Source organism: Calypte anna, chromosome 1, assembly GCF_003957555.1.
Source record: "Calypte anna isolate BGI_N300 chromosome 1, bCalAnn1_v1.p, whole genome shotgun sequence".
NCBI lineage: Eukaryota > Metazoa > Chordata > Aves > Apodiformes > Trochilidae > Calypte > Calypte anna.
The window spans coordinates 189,342,857-189,357,751 of NC_044244.1; the positions used below are offsets into that span (position 1 = coordinate 189,342,857).

Here is a 14,895-nt window from a genome sequence, read left to right on the forward strand (position 1 = left end):
CTGTCTTTGGGCTTCAAGAGATGCCATTCATTTGGTGGCAGAGGGCTGTTTATTGTAGAGCTACAGTATCCATTGGTGCAAATTCAACTTGCTCCATTTCAGGTCTGCCTTCAGACCAAGCTGCTGAATAAATCAGGAAACTGTGACCCACTCTTCATCATGTGTCTGTCTCTAGAAACAATGAGACTCAAGACATTTCTGCATTACAGCTTTAAAATTAATTTTTCAGTGCTGAAGTTGATTGGAGTTGTTTCTGCCTGTTACTTCTGCATAGTAACATAGTTGTCAAGTCCTGCCCACCCAGTGGCAAGAATGTCACATCTGCAGAGTGGAATACCAGCAAAAATTTAATACTTTGGAGTACTGAGAGGAGATAAATCAAATATACCTGATAGTATTTACAGAGGCTAACTGTTTGCTTTTTGTTTGACCATCTCAGTTAATAATTGCACTTCATAATCACTCTTTCATATTTCACTAATGTAAATTTCTCAAACAAGAGGTGAGATCTGGCTACAGGATGCCTGAGATCACCACACTGTATGCTACTAGGCACTTAATAACTCGGCAAAATGGAGTTTCCTACCCCTAAATTGCTCTCAGGCAAAATAAAAAAAATTCCTGTTTTAAAAATCCGGATTTCTGTTCCCCCATTAAGCATCGTTACATAACCATCAAAATTTCTGCTCATACTTGCTGAGGGGAAAAAGTAAAACATAACCCCCATTTTCAAAAATGGGAAAAAAGGAGACCCAGGGAACTCCATGCCAGTCAGTCTCACCTCTGTGCCTGGCAGTTTCATGGAGCAGATCCTCCTGAAGGCTCTGCTAAGGCAAGCAGGTAACAAAGGGGTGATTGCTGACAGCCAACACGGCTGCACTAAGGGCAAGTCCTGCCTGACTGAGTTGGTGGCCTTTTATGATGGGGTCACAGCCTTGGTGGACAAAGGTAAAACAACAGACATCATCTACCTGGACCTGTGCAAAGCACTCAACACTGTCCTGCAGGATATTCTGATCTCTAAACTGGAATGATACAGATTTGATGGAAGGAGCACTCATGGGATAAGGAACTGGCTGGATGGTCACACCCAAAGAGTTGTGATCAGTGGCTCAGTGTCCAAATGGAGACGTGTGAGGAATGGTGTTCCTCAAGGGTCAGTACTCAGCCCAGTGCTGTTTAACAGCTTTGTCAGAGACATGGACAGTGGAATTGAGTGAACCCTCAGCAAGTTTGCCGACAGCACCAAACTGTGTTTAACACCAAACATTTTATTGTGCATGTCACTATTTTATTATACTCATGCATACAAACATGCCTATAGTGGTCAGCAGTATATGCTCCTGAGTCCCTTTGTGGTGATAACCATATTTGCCAGCTACCCATTTTCTGCTTGCCTGTGTGTGATCTTGCAACCAAATTGCTGAAGAGTCAAACACAAATGAGCTGCAGTCAGACTCTGGATGTGAGCTCTCCTCCTGCCATACATCCATGAGCAACCTGGCCTTTTATCTTGTAATTGCAGCACTCTTATCACTGGCCTTGCCACAAGTGCCAAAGATTCATACTTGAGATGTTTAAAAATTGCAACTGAAGGTTAGAGTAATTGAATCCTAGAGCCACAGAATGGTTTGGGTTGGAAAGGTTCTTCCTTAAAGATCACCAGCTGCAGGGCAAGGATGCCTCCCACTAGAGCAGGTTGATTCAAGCTTTGTCCAATCTGATCTTGAATGCTTCTAGGATTGGGGCCTCCACAGGTTCTCTGAGCAACCTGTGCCAGTGTCTCATCACTCTCATAGTAGTTAATTTCTTCCTGATATCTAATCTAAATCTACACTCTTTCAGTTTGAAACTGTTCCCCCTTGTTCTATCACTACATGTAGAAGTCCTTCCTCAGGTTTCCTGTAGGCCCTTTTCAGGTAATGGAATGATGGGTATATAACTGAGAAACAACTTTTGTGTTTATAATTGGATTGCTGCCTGCTTTTCAAAATAAAATAAAAAATTAATCACCTGTCTACACATATCCTGATCATCAAACTGTTGCCACTGAGAGACGACGATTTTCTGGGCAAGATTCAGAGCTGTATCTATGTATTTCTGTGTTCCTATTTCTGGAAAGATTTAAAGAAAAAAAAAAAAAGACAGTGTAGGCTCTCAAATGTAAGCTCACCAAATACCCCTTGCTATAGAAAATTGTTTTGATAGCTATTGCTAGGTGGTGCGTTAGTCTTCCGAATACTTTTTTTATTGGTGCTAAGAAATGTTCATTTCAAGTAAGTCATGCAGGCTGTGGTAGCTTTGTTCTAATGTCTCTGTTCTCACAGTTCTCATGTTAAGGAAAGCTGTGTGTCTGCTCCTGTTGCTGCTCAGATCAGCCCTCTAGTAATTAGGCTCTGACTGTATCTTTGATTCCTGAGGGATGCCTTTCCACATGCACTGTTTGTGACCACTTCTGCTTCAGGGCTGCTGTATATATGAAACAAAATGAAGCTGCAATTAAAATAACCACACACTGTCACACTCTGATTTGCTTTTCATTAGGGAGCAGGGCTCCAGGCATCAGCTTTTCCTCAGGGTATCAACAACAGTATAATTTAGCATTAAAATACCATTTTGTCATTGTATTCTTTCCAAGTTTTATTTCTTGTGACCAACCTTGTCACTCCTGCCCTTGTGACTTTCCTCCAGCTACTTCCTTTAAAAGCAAACAAGCCAGGTCTCAAGGACAGGGCAAATACAGATCTTGTGTCCCCGGTCCTTACTCTGTCCTCTCCTTTTCCTTTTAGTCATCATTTGGAAGGTCTGCAGAAATCAGAAATGTTGGCTATTCTCAAACAGCCATCTGATTTATTTTTTTTTTCTTTTACTTTAAGCTTGCCCTTGAGTAGGTGGCAGATTTCAGGGTGGATTGGTAGGCTTCAGATGCTCCATCTAAAACATCCTGTTTACTACTGTGTTACTCTGAATAGGAACCCAGCACTCCCCTCTGGAGAAAAGTCTGGAACCAATGAAGTACTGAGAAAAATCCGTATCTGCATTTTGAGAGTCCAACCCATTTTCCATTTGTAACCAGTTTCTTATCCCTTCAGATAAGGAATAGCTTAAGCTCTCTTCTTAGTGAGCTTAACAAGGGATTGAGTGACATCCGAGGATTATCTGGGCTTTCTGAAAGAGTTTGAATTTCACTCTTTGTGTTGCTCTTTCAAAATAATTAAGGAACTATTTCCTTACCTCTGTGTTAAGAATGCTGGCAGAATTTATGAGGAGTTTTTATTTTCTGAGGACTGTGTTCTCCTCTGGGAAAGGGGAAGAGATCAGGAGGCAACAGAAGTGAATTGTTAATAGTAAATAGTTTACCATTTCATTCTTTGGCAGCACCAGTTTAGAACTTAGTATTTCTGAAAGTCATGATCTTTGGCACTTTTTTTTGAGATACAATTCTAGGAATAATGTGGTTTTAGGAAATTAGTGGCTTTATTAAAAATATTTTTCTGGTCTTGGTTAGGAATTAAATTATGACAATATGTATAAAAAAACCAAAATTGCTACTAGTAATACCAAAATAATAATTTTAGGGAGGGATTTTCACATGGGCATGTAGCAGGAGGAAAAAGGGTAATGGCTTTAAGCTGAAAAAAGGTAGATTTAGGTTAGACATTATGAAGAAATTCTTCATTGTGAGGGTGTTGGGACACTTGCATATGCTGCCCCCAACCCTGGAGGTGTTCAAGGTCAGGTTGGATGGGGCTTTGAGCAACCTAGTCCAGTGGGAGGTGTCCCTGCCTATGGCAGGGGGTTGGAACTAGTTGATCTTTAAGGTCTAGTTGATCTTACAACCCAAACCATTCTGTGATTCTATGAAACTCTTTGTGGCCTGTTAGGAGAAATATTGACTTCTGTTTTTACAGTTTTTACAATTATACAAGAGAGTTGCAGGTTCCTTTTGTTACAAATGAAAAACAGTCAAACCCCACATTTTCTGGATGACTGTGAAACAAGCTAAATTTTATATGAGAAATGAATAAATAAACTAAATGCATGACTGGACATTTTATTAAGTATGAAGAAACAGTACACCCCTATTAGTAAGCAATCTCTGTCAGAAAAGTGGGGATTCCCTGAAAACTTATTGTTTTGATAAATACAAGGAGAAAGCTATGAGAATGCTGGCATCACTAAACTGTCCCTGATGCTTTTGCTGTATAGTTAGTGGTCTTTTAGCTCTTAATTACCTTCTAATTGAAGAGCTGCAATCATGGGAAATTTTCTGCCACAAACAGGAAAAGCAAGCATGCCCAGCAACCTGCCTGCTCAGTGGTGTATTCCTTGTAAATCTAAGTGCATCCCACATCCCAGGTAGCTTTTGGCAGTGGTGAATTTAAGAGATTTGATAATTCCAATTACAAAGTTTTATAAAAGTTTTAAATAATATAAAGTATTTCAGCAATCCTCAGTTCCAAGTAACTATACCTTTAGTATATTTTAACTCTTCCTGTAGACAGTAAGGAGGCCTGTGTGACTCAAGGGAAACTATGAAGTCAGCTACTCTGAGAATGTACCAGGTTCACCAGTGCAAGTCAAAACCATCACTGAACAATACAAAATTAATTTGCTTAAATGAAATCAGCATTATGAATGCTTGTGATCATATAAATAACCATAGGGCAAGCACAGTCAGTGAGTCACTGTTTGAAGTGCTGCAGAGACCTTGGTGCTGTGGTTAATTTTATTCTGAGTATTTAAGGGATCAGATTACATTTGTAAACTAGAAAGAGAATTCTGCACCTGACTTTCTGCAAACCATGTACAGAATATCCCACTGGTTCCCATTTCTGTTATCCTGAACAGACTTGGAAAAACTCAAAATCCAGCACTTTTTCTCCCCAGTTCTGCTCAAGTGCCGACCATTCGTGTCAGATTCTGCTTAAGCTAGGACAGACAGGACTAATGGCAATGACTGATTTTTGGTTGAACTTTTCTAATATTATCATGTTGACTCTACGTCAGACAGGAAACGTGAAAACAAGCACATACAATTTGTGACTATATTCAGGGAAAAATCTGGAATGGAAGGATTTTTAAATTTTTTTTTTCGCATTTTAATGACATATTCCAGGCTATATGCAGCATATTTGACATTTACCCAAAATAGTATTACCTGGTTCCTGAAGATACTCATAGTCATACCCAAGCTCTCTTGAAGGTTTAAAAAATTCTCCATTTCTATAAAGGGGGATGAAGGGGACCATGTAGCTTTCTCGATTGTGTCCAATGGGTGCGTTGGCTGCTGGGTAAACTTCCAGCATGGGCCTGTGTCTTCTTAACCATTGCTCAAAAATGCTGTAGAAGAAAAAGCTTGTCAGTTAATGGCAGGAACTGGCAGAAATTTTCTTATTGAAAAAAATTGTGTGGTTTTTTTGGTTTTTTTTTTTTGTGAACCTCAGGCACAACAGCATGGAATGACTCATGTTCATGTGTGTGCAATGCTTTCCAAATAATTTGGGGTTAGCTACTTTACTTTTTTTAAGGCCTACAAGAAAGCTGGGGTATGGCTTTTTACACTAGTGTGTAGCAAGAAGACAAAGGGGAATATTTTCAAACATGCAGAGGGGAGATTTAAGTTAGACATGAAGAAAAAATTCTTTCCTATGTGAGTGGTGAGTCACTGCCACAGGTTGCCCAAGGAAGTTGTGGCTGCCCTTTCCCTGGAAGTGCTCAAGCCAGGCTGGATAGGGCCCTGAGCAACCTGATCTAGTGGAAAGTATCCCTGCCCATGCAAGGGGGTTGGAATCAGATGATCTTTAAGGTCCCTTCCAACCCAAACCATTCTATGATTCTATACTTCAGTGCTGCCTTCCTATGCGATCCTACAAAAAGCAAAAGTCTGAATTGCTGAAGAGATGCTGAATATGCTTTTAAATTCCACAAATGCAACTCATTGTCTCACTGTGACATGGCAGCAATTTCTGTTCAGGTGTTCACATAGTTGTGAAGGATTGAGAGAAAAGGATTAAAAATCTCAGTCCATCCTCACGCTCAATAAAATTTGTAGATGTCCACGAATGGTCTCATTGCCAGCTACTAAGTCCTATTGCCCTTCCTCTATTTTCTCACCAAGTGTTCTCACACCTGCATTCAAGTGTGGCTACACCATGGTTGGTTTGACATCACAAAAAAGGATGAAACAACTGAACACCAAGTATTTAGCTATATGTGTCCAAAAAATTGATAAAGCAAGTCAGTTATCAGGAAGAAGCCTTTCTCCAGCCATACCTTCTTCACTGCCCTTGGTGCCTGTATAGTTATTTTACATATTTCAATCCTCTCTCCCTGCTGCTGTTGCACAGCTTTTTTTCACGCTTTCTTAAGTATGTGTCTTCAGCAGTGCTACCAATGTTGCTGATGGGCTTGGCTTTGGCCAGTGACAGGTCCATCTTGGAGATGGCTGACATTGGCTCTGTCCAGCATGAGGGCAGATTCTGAAGTCTTCTCACTGAAGAAACCCCTTCAGTCCCTTTGCTAGCAAAACCTTGCCAGGCAAATCCAGTACAAGCTGTTATCCACACCTCATCATCTCCTTTCCAGTTTTCTCCGCCAAATTTTCTCCCATGGTCTGTCTGCCAGGGCAGAGCTGTATGTCTGTTCTTTACGTTGGAAACAGAAAGCTTAAAGGCTGCAGTATGGAACAAGTTTGTATAGACATCTTCAAGTCCTGGATGTCTTTGGAAAGCAAAACTAACCCTCCAAGAACATTCTCAGGTCTCCATTTGGGTCAGCTTCTGCTAATTTCTTCACTTTGTTTCAATTCTCACATCCTATGTCTCATCCTCAGATGCTTACATGGTGACCTTGGCTTTTCAGCAGACACCTGGATGGTTCAAATAAGGGAGGTGGCTAGAAACTTCCAAGTGAAACAGATGCAGATATTTTATACATGAAAAAGGGCACTTCATGCTTGATCAGAAGATATTTGTAGGAGAGTATTATCAGCATCAGGCTCAAGGAGGGATCACTGAATTCATTTATCAGTTATGAGAGGTGGTAAAGGTCTAAAGGGACCTGCAGATTATACTTTAATTGACATCTTGGCCCAGCTGTTACTGTTTCCTGGCACTGTCTGCTAGCTGAAGGACACAGACTTTCCTGCTTTTATAATTATTAACCAGATGTTCAGGGACTCAAGTCCTCTCAGAACACAGACCCAAACACAAGTGCTCAGCAGTATCAGGATCTTTGCAGAGCATTCAGAGATTCTGTCTGTAGATTTGGAGATTTTTACCTCCTTTCTTTGGGCAGAAATGTTGAGAACACTCTGCTTACCATTCCAAATTAAAGCCCGTTCACTCATCAAAACAAAGGTAGGGCCAGGGCCTTGGTTCTTTTCTTCTAGTATCAAATATTTAATAGATGGCAATATCACTTTGTTCATACATCTCATCAACCTTTAACAATGCAGGTATTAAACTTGATTAAAATCTCCATTTGTGGCTCTCTTCTTTAATTAATTTAATTAGGCCTATCTAGAAAACATCTTTTCATAATAATAATGTTCATCCAAAGCTTTCAGATAGATAAATTTAAAAAATATTATCAAGGCTTCAGCTGGAGTTATCACGATAGGGTTTGAACAGAATCTGCAATCAGATTACATCTTTTGACATCATAGATAAATTCAGTAATTGTCAAAAAGGGCATCAAATATAAAGGAAACCTAGACATTAGTTTATCTTGAGAGGAATAGAGGTGTGTGTTCGTCTCCAATCCTGTCCCTCTCTGGCTCTTAGTGGTGTCTTGGACAAGGCACCTTGACTATCAGAGCTCATTTTCCCAGCATTTGTAGATGGGAGCTAAGGTAACTTCTCTGCAGCACAGAGCTGTTAGACATTCAGAGGTACTTTGGTCATGGGAACATGAGAATATTTTAAGAAAAAGACTGAGATAGGACTTGGGTCAGGTTTTTAAAGTCTGGTGATGACCCATGTCCTAACATTTGAATGTTCAATACTTCTTGGGGCCTGATTTTTAGAAAATGCTGAGCAGTCACATTTAGAAAATACAGAGGGCTTTTCCAGATAAGCACAATGTTCAAAGCTAGAAGTCATCATTTGCCTGAAATAGATTTGTAGGATGTGCCCTGAAAAGCAGCATCCTTTCTGGATGACTTAAATGTTGCCATTTCATAAGCATATTCAAGAAGAATCCTTAGTCCAGTAATCTTTAAGCAGAATGCAAATCCAAAGAATTTCCATGAAAATGAACATAGGTACTTTTGGATTACTCCATTTGCAGTGTGGTTCCCACATTACGTATCAAGCTTTTCTTAGCAGCAGCAGGAGCAGTGAATTTTCTGGCCTTGCATCTGATCTTTAGATTTATTCGCAATTGTATGCCTTTAATTACTGATATGATGAGCTGTGCTGATGCACAAGATATGGTTCACATTTCATTGAGTTGTTCATGAACAGTTCTCTCCTTTAAACAGCATGAAACCATATAATCTTTACTGAAATCTGTTTCATCTAACATAGCTCTATGTGACTGTGAAGTTTAGAAACACCTATTAGGGTTTTAAGTGTAACACTTTTCTTAACTCCCTTTAGAATAGCAATTTTTATTTTTTTCCAGTGACACTTTGAAAGATTAGTATCATATTCTGATTGCTAATAAAGTGATTGGGTGAAGCTTCATTTATTCTTTCCATTTAAAGTATTGTTCCTAATTTGCTCAGTAAGATGGGCCCAAAAACCACTTTTTTTTCTTTTTTTGGTGAGATAATACACGATGCTCTATATTTTCATGAAGTTCCTCAAGTTTTTCTTCTTTAGAAATGAGTGATTAAATGTAAAAGTAGTCTTTCTTTCATCCTTTTCTCTTTGTATTTCTCCTTTTAAAAGAGAGGCATTACAGCTTCCTGCCTTACCCATATTTTGTAAGAAAGGTTGAGGAAGAAGGAACCTCACCCTTTGCCTTTCAATGAAGGTTTCCCATCTGAGTGGAAAGAGAAACTTCCCAATTGCATTAAAAATTCCCAGAGAAAATCCAAGGAAAGTGTTGAACTTAAGCTACATTTCTGTTGAGGAGTACAATTTATTCTTATTGGGCACCACAAACCAATTTAGGAGTATACTAACTTAGATACTAAGTTTTATGACTCCCCAGCTGATTCTGTTAGTTGTCTTTACACATATTTAAGGAAAACTGAAATCCTGAAGTAGCCTGTAGGTTTTGGTATCCTCCCGGTACTGACATTGCACAGTGAGCCTACCCTTGGGGCTTGTCTTAACTGAAATTTTTTTTTTTGGAAAAAAAAAATAATATATATATATAGAGAGAGAGACAGCAATCATACTGACTATTGTTTCAGAGATCTGGGATCACTTAATTACAAGTTGTAGGGTGTTTTTATTCTCAAATTAGACACTTTCTCAGTCCCTGGCTACATTAAAGGCAGAGAGCATCAAATGTGCTCTCATTCATACAGTCCTATTCTTTCTGTAGGCAAAGAGAACACATCTGAAGAGCTACCATGGATCATCTGACAATCCTTTCATGTGTCTTGGCCTATAGAAACTTTGTTTGAACAGTAATGGGTTCATGGTTTCAGTGACAGAGAAAAATCAGCACTTCCATCATCAGATGTTGGTTCACTTACCGTTGATAGTTTTTCCTCCCTTAAAAGCAGTCATGTTGTAAGTTATTTCCTTTTGGTACCTTAAAATTTAATTCAGTGCTTTGCTCAGCAGCTGCAAACTTGGAAGAACTTAGGACTGCAGAATTAAAGCTACATGCAGAGAGAAAATGCTGATGCAATTAGTTGATCCCTTTGTAGAATGACTAAGTTTCTGGTAGAAAAGCCAGGACTGCAGGAGAAAAAAGGACCTGGACTCCTTTGGAATTTTTAGTTATCTCGGCAAATATATATATAATGTTTGTACAAACCTCTGCAACCTTCCCTAGCCCTGAGAGCCTAACAAAGCAGGACTATGAATTAAATGACATCTGAGGGACTTTTTTTCCGATTTTCCTCCTTTTCCTAGTGGGACTAAAGGCAAGAAAAAGAAAGCTAAGGAATCAGATCAGTGTTCTGTCATATCTGATCTTCATATTTCTTTTGTGCAAAAAAATTACTGGGCAGAAGTTCAATGAGAGAGAGAAATCTGTCTGATCTATATAGCACTCTGGTTGGTTACTTTCTTCTTCAACATGTAGACAAAGAGGGTAAGCTTATAATTAGTTATTTGTATAGGCAGGAGTGGCATTTCCCAGACATGGAGATTTTTTTGACATTGCAATCCCAGCAGAAGTGGCATCATTTGGGAGATGTTGGCAACGGCTGAAGAGACCAGATGGGATGTGAGCATGGTTGGGAATACAGGGAAAGTTAAAGGAAAGTAGAGAAGAGCTAATGAAAAATCATTGAGAATATTATGCAGGGAATGGAAATGAGGAGAACTGAATCTGGGATCTAAAAGGAATACACAATAAATCCTCCAGGGTGACAGTTCTTACCTAGAAGGCTCATGGGTAATCAGGACGTAAAATACAGCAAATTAAAATATTTAAATTTAACTTTCAATTTTTGTTTTTCTAAAATAGAAGTTTAAAATATGGAAATGAACTTACTCAAATAAAGACCAGTCTTCTAATAGCCCTAATGTCCTTTGTATTTCTTCATCAACAAAAAAAAAAAGTGGCTCAGGAGAGTTAGCTGTTATTTAAAGACCTTCAAGATTAATTTTATCTAGATTAGAGCAAAGAGCATTTCTGTTTGGGAAGATTGTTCTTTTGCCTGAAGAAATTAAAACTTCATGTCCAAAACAAGAGACTAAGGAACAGAAAGGGATAGGAGAATAATTTGAATTTTGAAAGATGCCCTGTCTCATACTTAGAGCTCAAAAAGTCTTAATACTATGAAGTAGAAATTATTTTTTAGTGGTAGTTCTGTTAAAGTAAATATTGAACGCTTTAGAATTGCTAAATTATGAAGGTCAACTCTCTGTTGATCTTCAACTCTCATTTTTTGTTGTTGTAAACAGGATTTTAATATTGTAGAATGGTTTGGATTCAGACAAATATAAAATTAAAAAAGGCTCAGTGTTTGTAGTGAAACACTGGAAAAACTGAACTAGGGAGATGATAAGTTCACTGTCAATTACACTCTCTGGTTCAGTCAGAAACCACAGTTTTGATGCCAAAATAACTAAGGGAGGTTGTCTGATAATAGGGATTCCAAAAAAGTCATAGAGGCAAAGACTATTTCTTCTGCATATTAAAGAATGTTTAGGAAGTGCTAGACATCACATTTTACTTTAGAGAAAATAGGCACTGAGTAAAAATGACTTGCCTAAGTTCAAACTAGACAAGCTGGGGTGGACTATGACCTACCTCAACTATGGCACCTCTTGATGTAGTCTCGATTTTATGAAGTTTTTGTCTGTTTGTTTTGGTTTTTTGTTTTTTTTTTCTTTGTTGTTGTTGTTGTTGGTGGTTTTGTTGCTGTTTGGAGGGGGGTTTTTTTGTTGTTGTTTGGGGTTTTTTGCTATCTATCTGTACATAGATCTCTTTAACTGTTAATGAGATTAATATTTGTGTGTACCATCACTGATATGTCTAAAGAGCTGGTATGTGGTAAAAACTAATAAAGACCCCCACCTGGTATGTTGATGCTTTGGAAGTTTAAATGTTCATTCTAGAGAAATAGGCTTTGCTTTTGCAAGGAGTTTTAATGTGTTAAGGTGCTTTTCAGAGAAAATTAAAGCCATCTATAAAAGACATGGATATATTACTTCCATTTAATTTTATATAAATAGATGTGAATATTTTCCTTGTTCTATTCAATACATACCAGATTATACAAAATAAAATGAAATGAGTCTTAGTGGAAAATTAATTAAAAAACAAAAAACCAAAACACCTTATTTTAAAGAATAGGGGCAGAGGCAGGGTAAATAAGATTGATCTGAGGATGTTTAAAAAAGGCCACCAATATATAGTTCTGAATTTGTATTATTCTGTGAATAATGTATGCAATGGAATTCTAGCTAATGAAAGGATGAGTCAAGAAATAAATGAGTTTATGTTGCCAGTGGGAAATATCAAGCACAGTATAAAAATAGTGCTGTATTTAGGCTGGATAACTTCCCACTGTTCCAGATAGTGTTGTGTGCTTTGCAAAAAGATGATGCTCACAGGAATGAAATTTTGAAATCTGGGAAAAGTGAAGTGGAACAATGAGAGTAGGCATTTTCTTTATGAATTTGAAAAGATTCTCTTCTAAAACCATTTCCCAACAGCATGCCTCCACAGTCCTGAGCAGAGCTACACTTGACTGACTAAGTGTAGGAGGAGAAACCAGACCTTAAAAATCTGTTATTAAAAATTTCCTTGCATTGAACTACCACAGAGACACTGACTCTGACAAGTGTAAACCTAACTAACCCTTAAAAAAGATATTCTAGAAGTTAAATCCTTCGTGGTTTACCTTGGAATTAAAGTCAGCTGGACAGAGGGAAAAGGTCAGGTCGTCTATATAAATTCCTCTGCCGTGCAGCCAGGATTGTGAGTGACACTGCAGGTGTCCCCAGTGGGAGCTCTACAGTCCCATTCTGGTGAAGACCATGGTTGGTGTAGGGCTGTACCACTATAGTAAACCAGTCCTGCTTTCCTCCTACATTCTTCTCACTTCCCTTGTAAGGTTTTTGCACAGCCATGCCATAATCAGAATTAAAGAACTGGCTTGGTTTAAAACCAACTTTTTCTTTTGTTTTCATTTTTTCTGGGGTTGCTGAGGTGAGGCAATGTCATGGACCTGATTTATTATGCTTTTGTATGATGGCCAAAGTAGCAGAAGGGAGGAACAGAGGTGACTTATTCAGGTAGCACTAATCTGTGGTAACTTTATCACATTCAAATATGAACCCATGTCACACTTGTACCAGATTTGACACAGGAACTTTCATTCCTCATTTACAGTTGTGAAACTGAGGATAGATCAGGCTGACTATGGCAGAAGTAAGGCCGAAAATTATGTCTTAGGACTCATTTATACAAGATATTTCAGTATCATGAGATCTGTCATTCTGTAAAAGAAATTTGGCAAGCAACTTATTTTTGCATTTGGAAAGATATGGAAAAGGAAACAAATTGAGGAAAGCTGAAATGCCAGCCCAAGGACTGCAATTCCACAGTAGTCATCACTTTAAAAGTTGGCACTAGTCATCTAGTATTACAAAGCCACCTCAGGTAATTCCCATCCCAAGCATTTGGGAGAAACATCAGTACCTCAGTCCTGAAAGAGCTGCTGATGCTGAGGTTGTACAGTCAAAGCACAGCTCTGTTTGCCAATGTATGCAGTTATATTGCAGTGTCATTTTTTTTTCTGGTTTTGCTTAGTGTTGGCTAAAGACACTACAGGGACTCCTAGATAGGTTGTAAACAAATTGCACTGGTCATAATGAGAATATCTGATTAAAATTTTAGATGCTGCCCTCAATTATTGTGAGAAACCCATCCAAAGCCTCTGAGGCTATGCTTTTGCTGCTGTAGAAGCACTTCTGAGGCTTTCCCAGGGTTACACTGCTTGCTCTGTGTACACTCTCAGCTGCTGGGGAATATCCAGCCTTCCATCATCATTTCCAGGCTGGCAAGCATTCCAAGTGGGCACAAAACCTCTTCCTCAAACCTTTGCAGGACCACTCTCAACTTCTGTGCCTCTCCCTGCATAAGGAGAGACCTGTTTGTGCATGTCTGCATGTGTGTGTCTGCTTGTGGGCAAAGCTATTGGGAGATGAATGATTCCAGGAGCAGTTAATGCATAGACTGGACATCCAAGGCCAGTTACTGGGGAAAACAAAGTGTTTCTATCTATCTATCTATCTATCTATCTATCTATCTATCTATCTATCTCTGTATTTTCTCATAACAGACTTTCATCTTAATAAGCCAGAGAGGGCAAGAGGATGAAGTTGTTGGTGCTGTTGGAATTAGTGAGGGTGCCATCTTTTTGTTATCTATGTGGTTGGTCACCCGTCAAGATGCATGTGCATGCCTATAACTATTGTGTGTATGCGTCTATTGCAGATACACGCTGAGCTTCACTACCTGTTGGACCTGGGAACATTGAACTGTGGTATCCATACTTCTTTTGGGCTACCAGATTCGGCAGGCACTAATAAAAAAGAGACAAAAAAGGATGCTTTGGCCCATGGAGATGTTTCCTCATACAGTGTTGTGCTTTGGATATGTTTCTTGGAGCACAGAAATGCAGGTGTGTTATATGTCTCTAAAACATGAATATTCATTTTCAGGACAGGTCTGGCCTACTTCATGGTTTCCCTTTGCCTTCTGTAGAAAGATGTAATTTGTTTTTGTGGACCACAGTGGACAAGACCACCTCCAATGTTGGGGGGCAATGTGCAGATGACATGAAGCCTTCTACTTATCCAGACATGTTGACATTGGCTGCAAGCTACCTCCTAGAGGGCTGTTCTCTGAATGAGGCATAATAATGTAAACCATGCTGACACCTTCCCTTCCATTACATTAGAACCAGTTGCCCAGGGAAGTGGTGGAGTCATCACCCCTAGGTATATTTTAAAAAATGGGTTTATGTGGTGTTTCAGGAGAAAAATTAGTGGTGAAGGTGGTGTAGCACTGATGGTTGGACTTATGACCTTGAAGGTCCTTTCCAACCATGATGATTCTATGATTCTAACAGGTTCTGAGCACAGCTTACATTTGATCAGTAGCTGGTGGATTTCAACATAAGAATTATTTCCTACTGGAGAAGGAGATAATGGATAAAATGAGCACAGCACATCATTTGGGACAGTAAAAGCAAGAGCCAAGTGCTGAAATTGTGTAGGAATCTGTGCAGAGGAATGTGAATGTTCT

The 14,895-nt window shown here is 39.0% G+C and overlaps 1 protein-coding gene across 1 annotated transcript in view; it reads right to left on the reverse strand.

The window, feature by feature from the left end:
* Positions 1-14,895, reverse strand: part of TYR (tyrosinase) — a 48,890-nt gene that overhangs the window by 3,796 nt on the left and 30,199 nt on the right. The window contains exon 4 of the mRNA XM_008500497.1: positions 5,162-5,343. Coding sequence (XP_008498719.1) covers positions 5,162-5,343 — 182 coding nt within the window. The remainder of the gene's footprint in view (positions 1-5,161; positions 5,344-14,895) is intronic.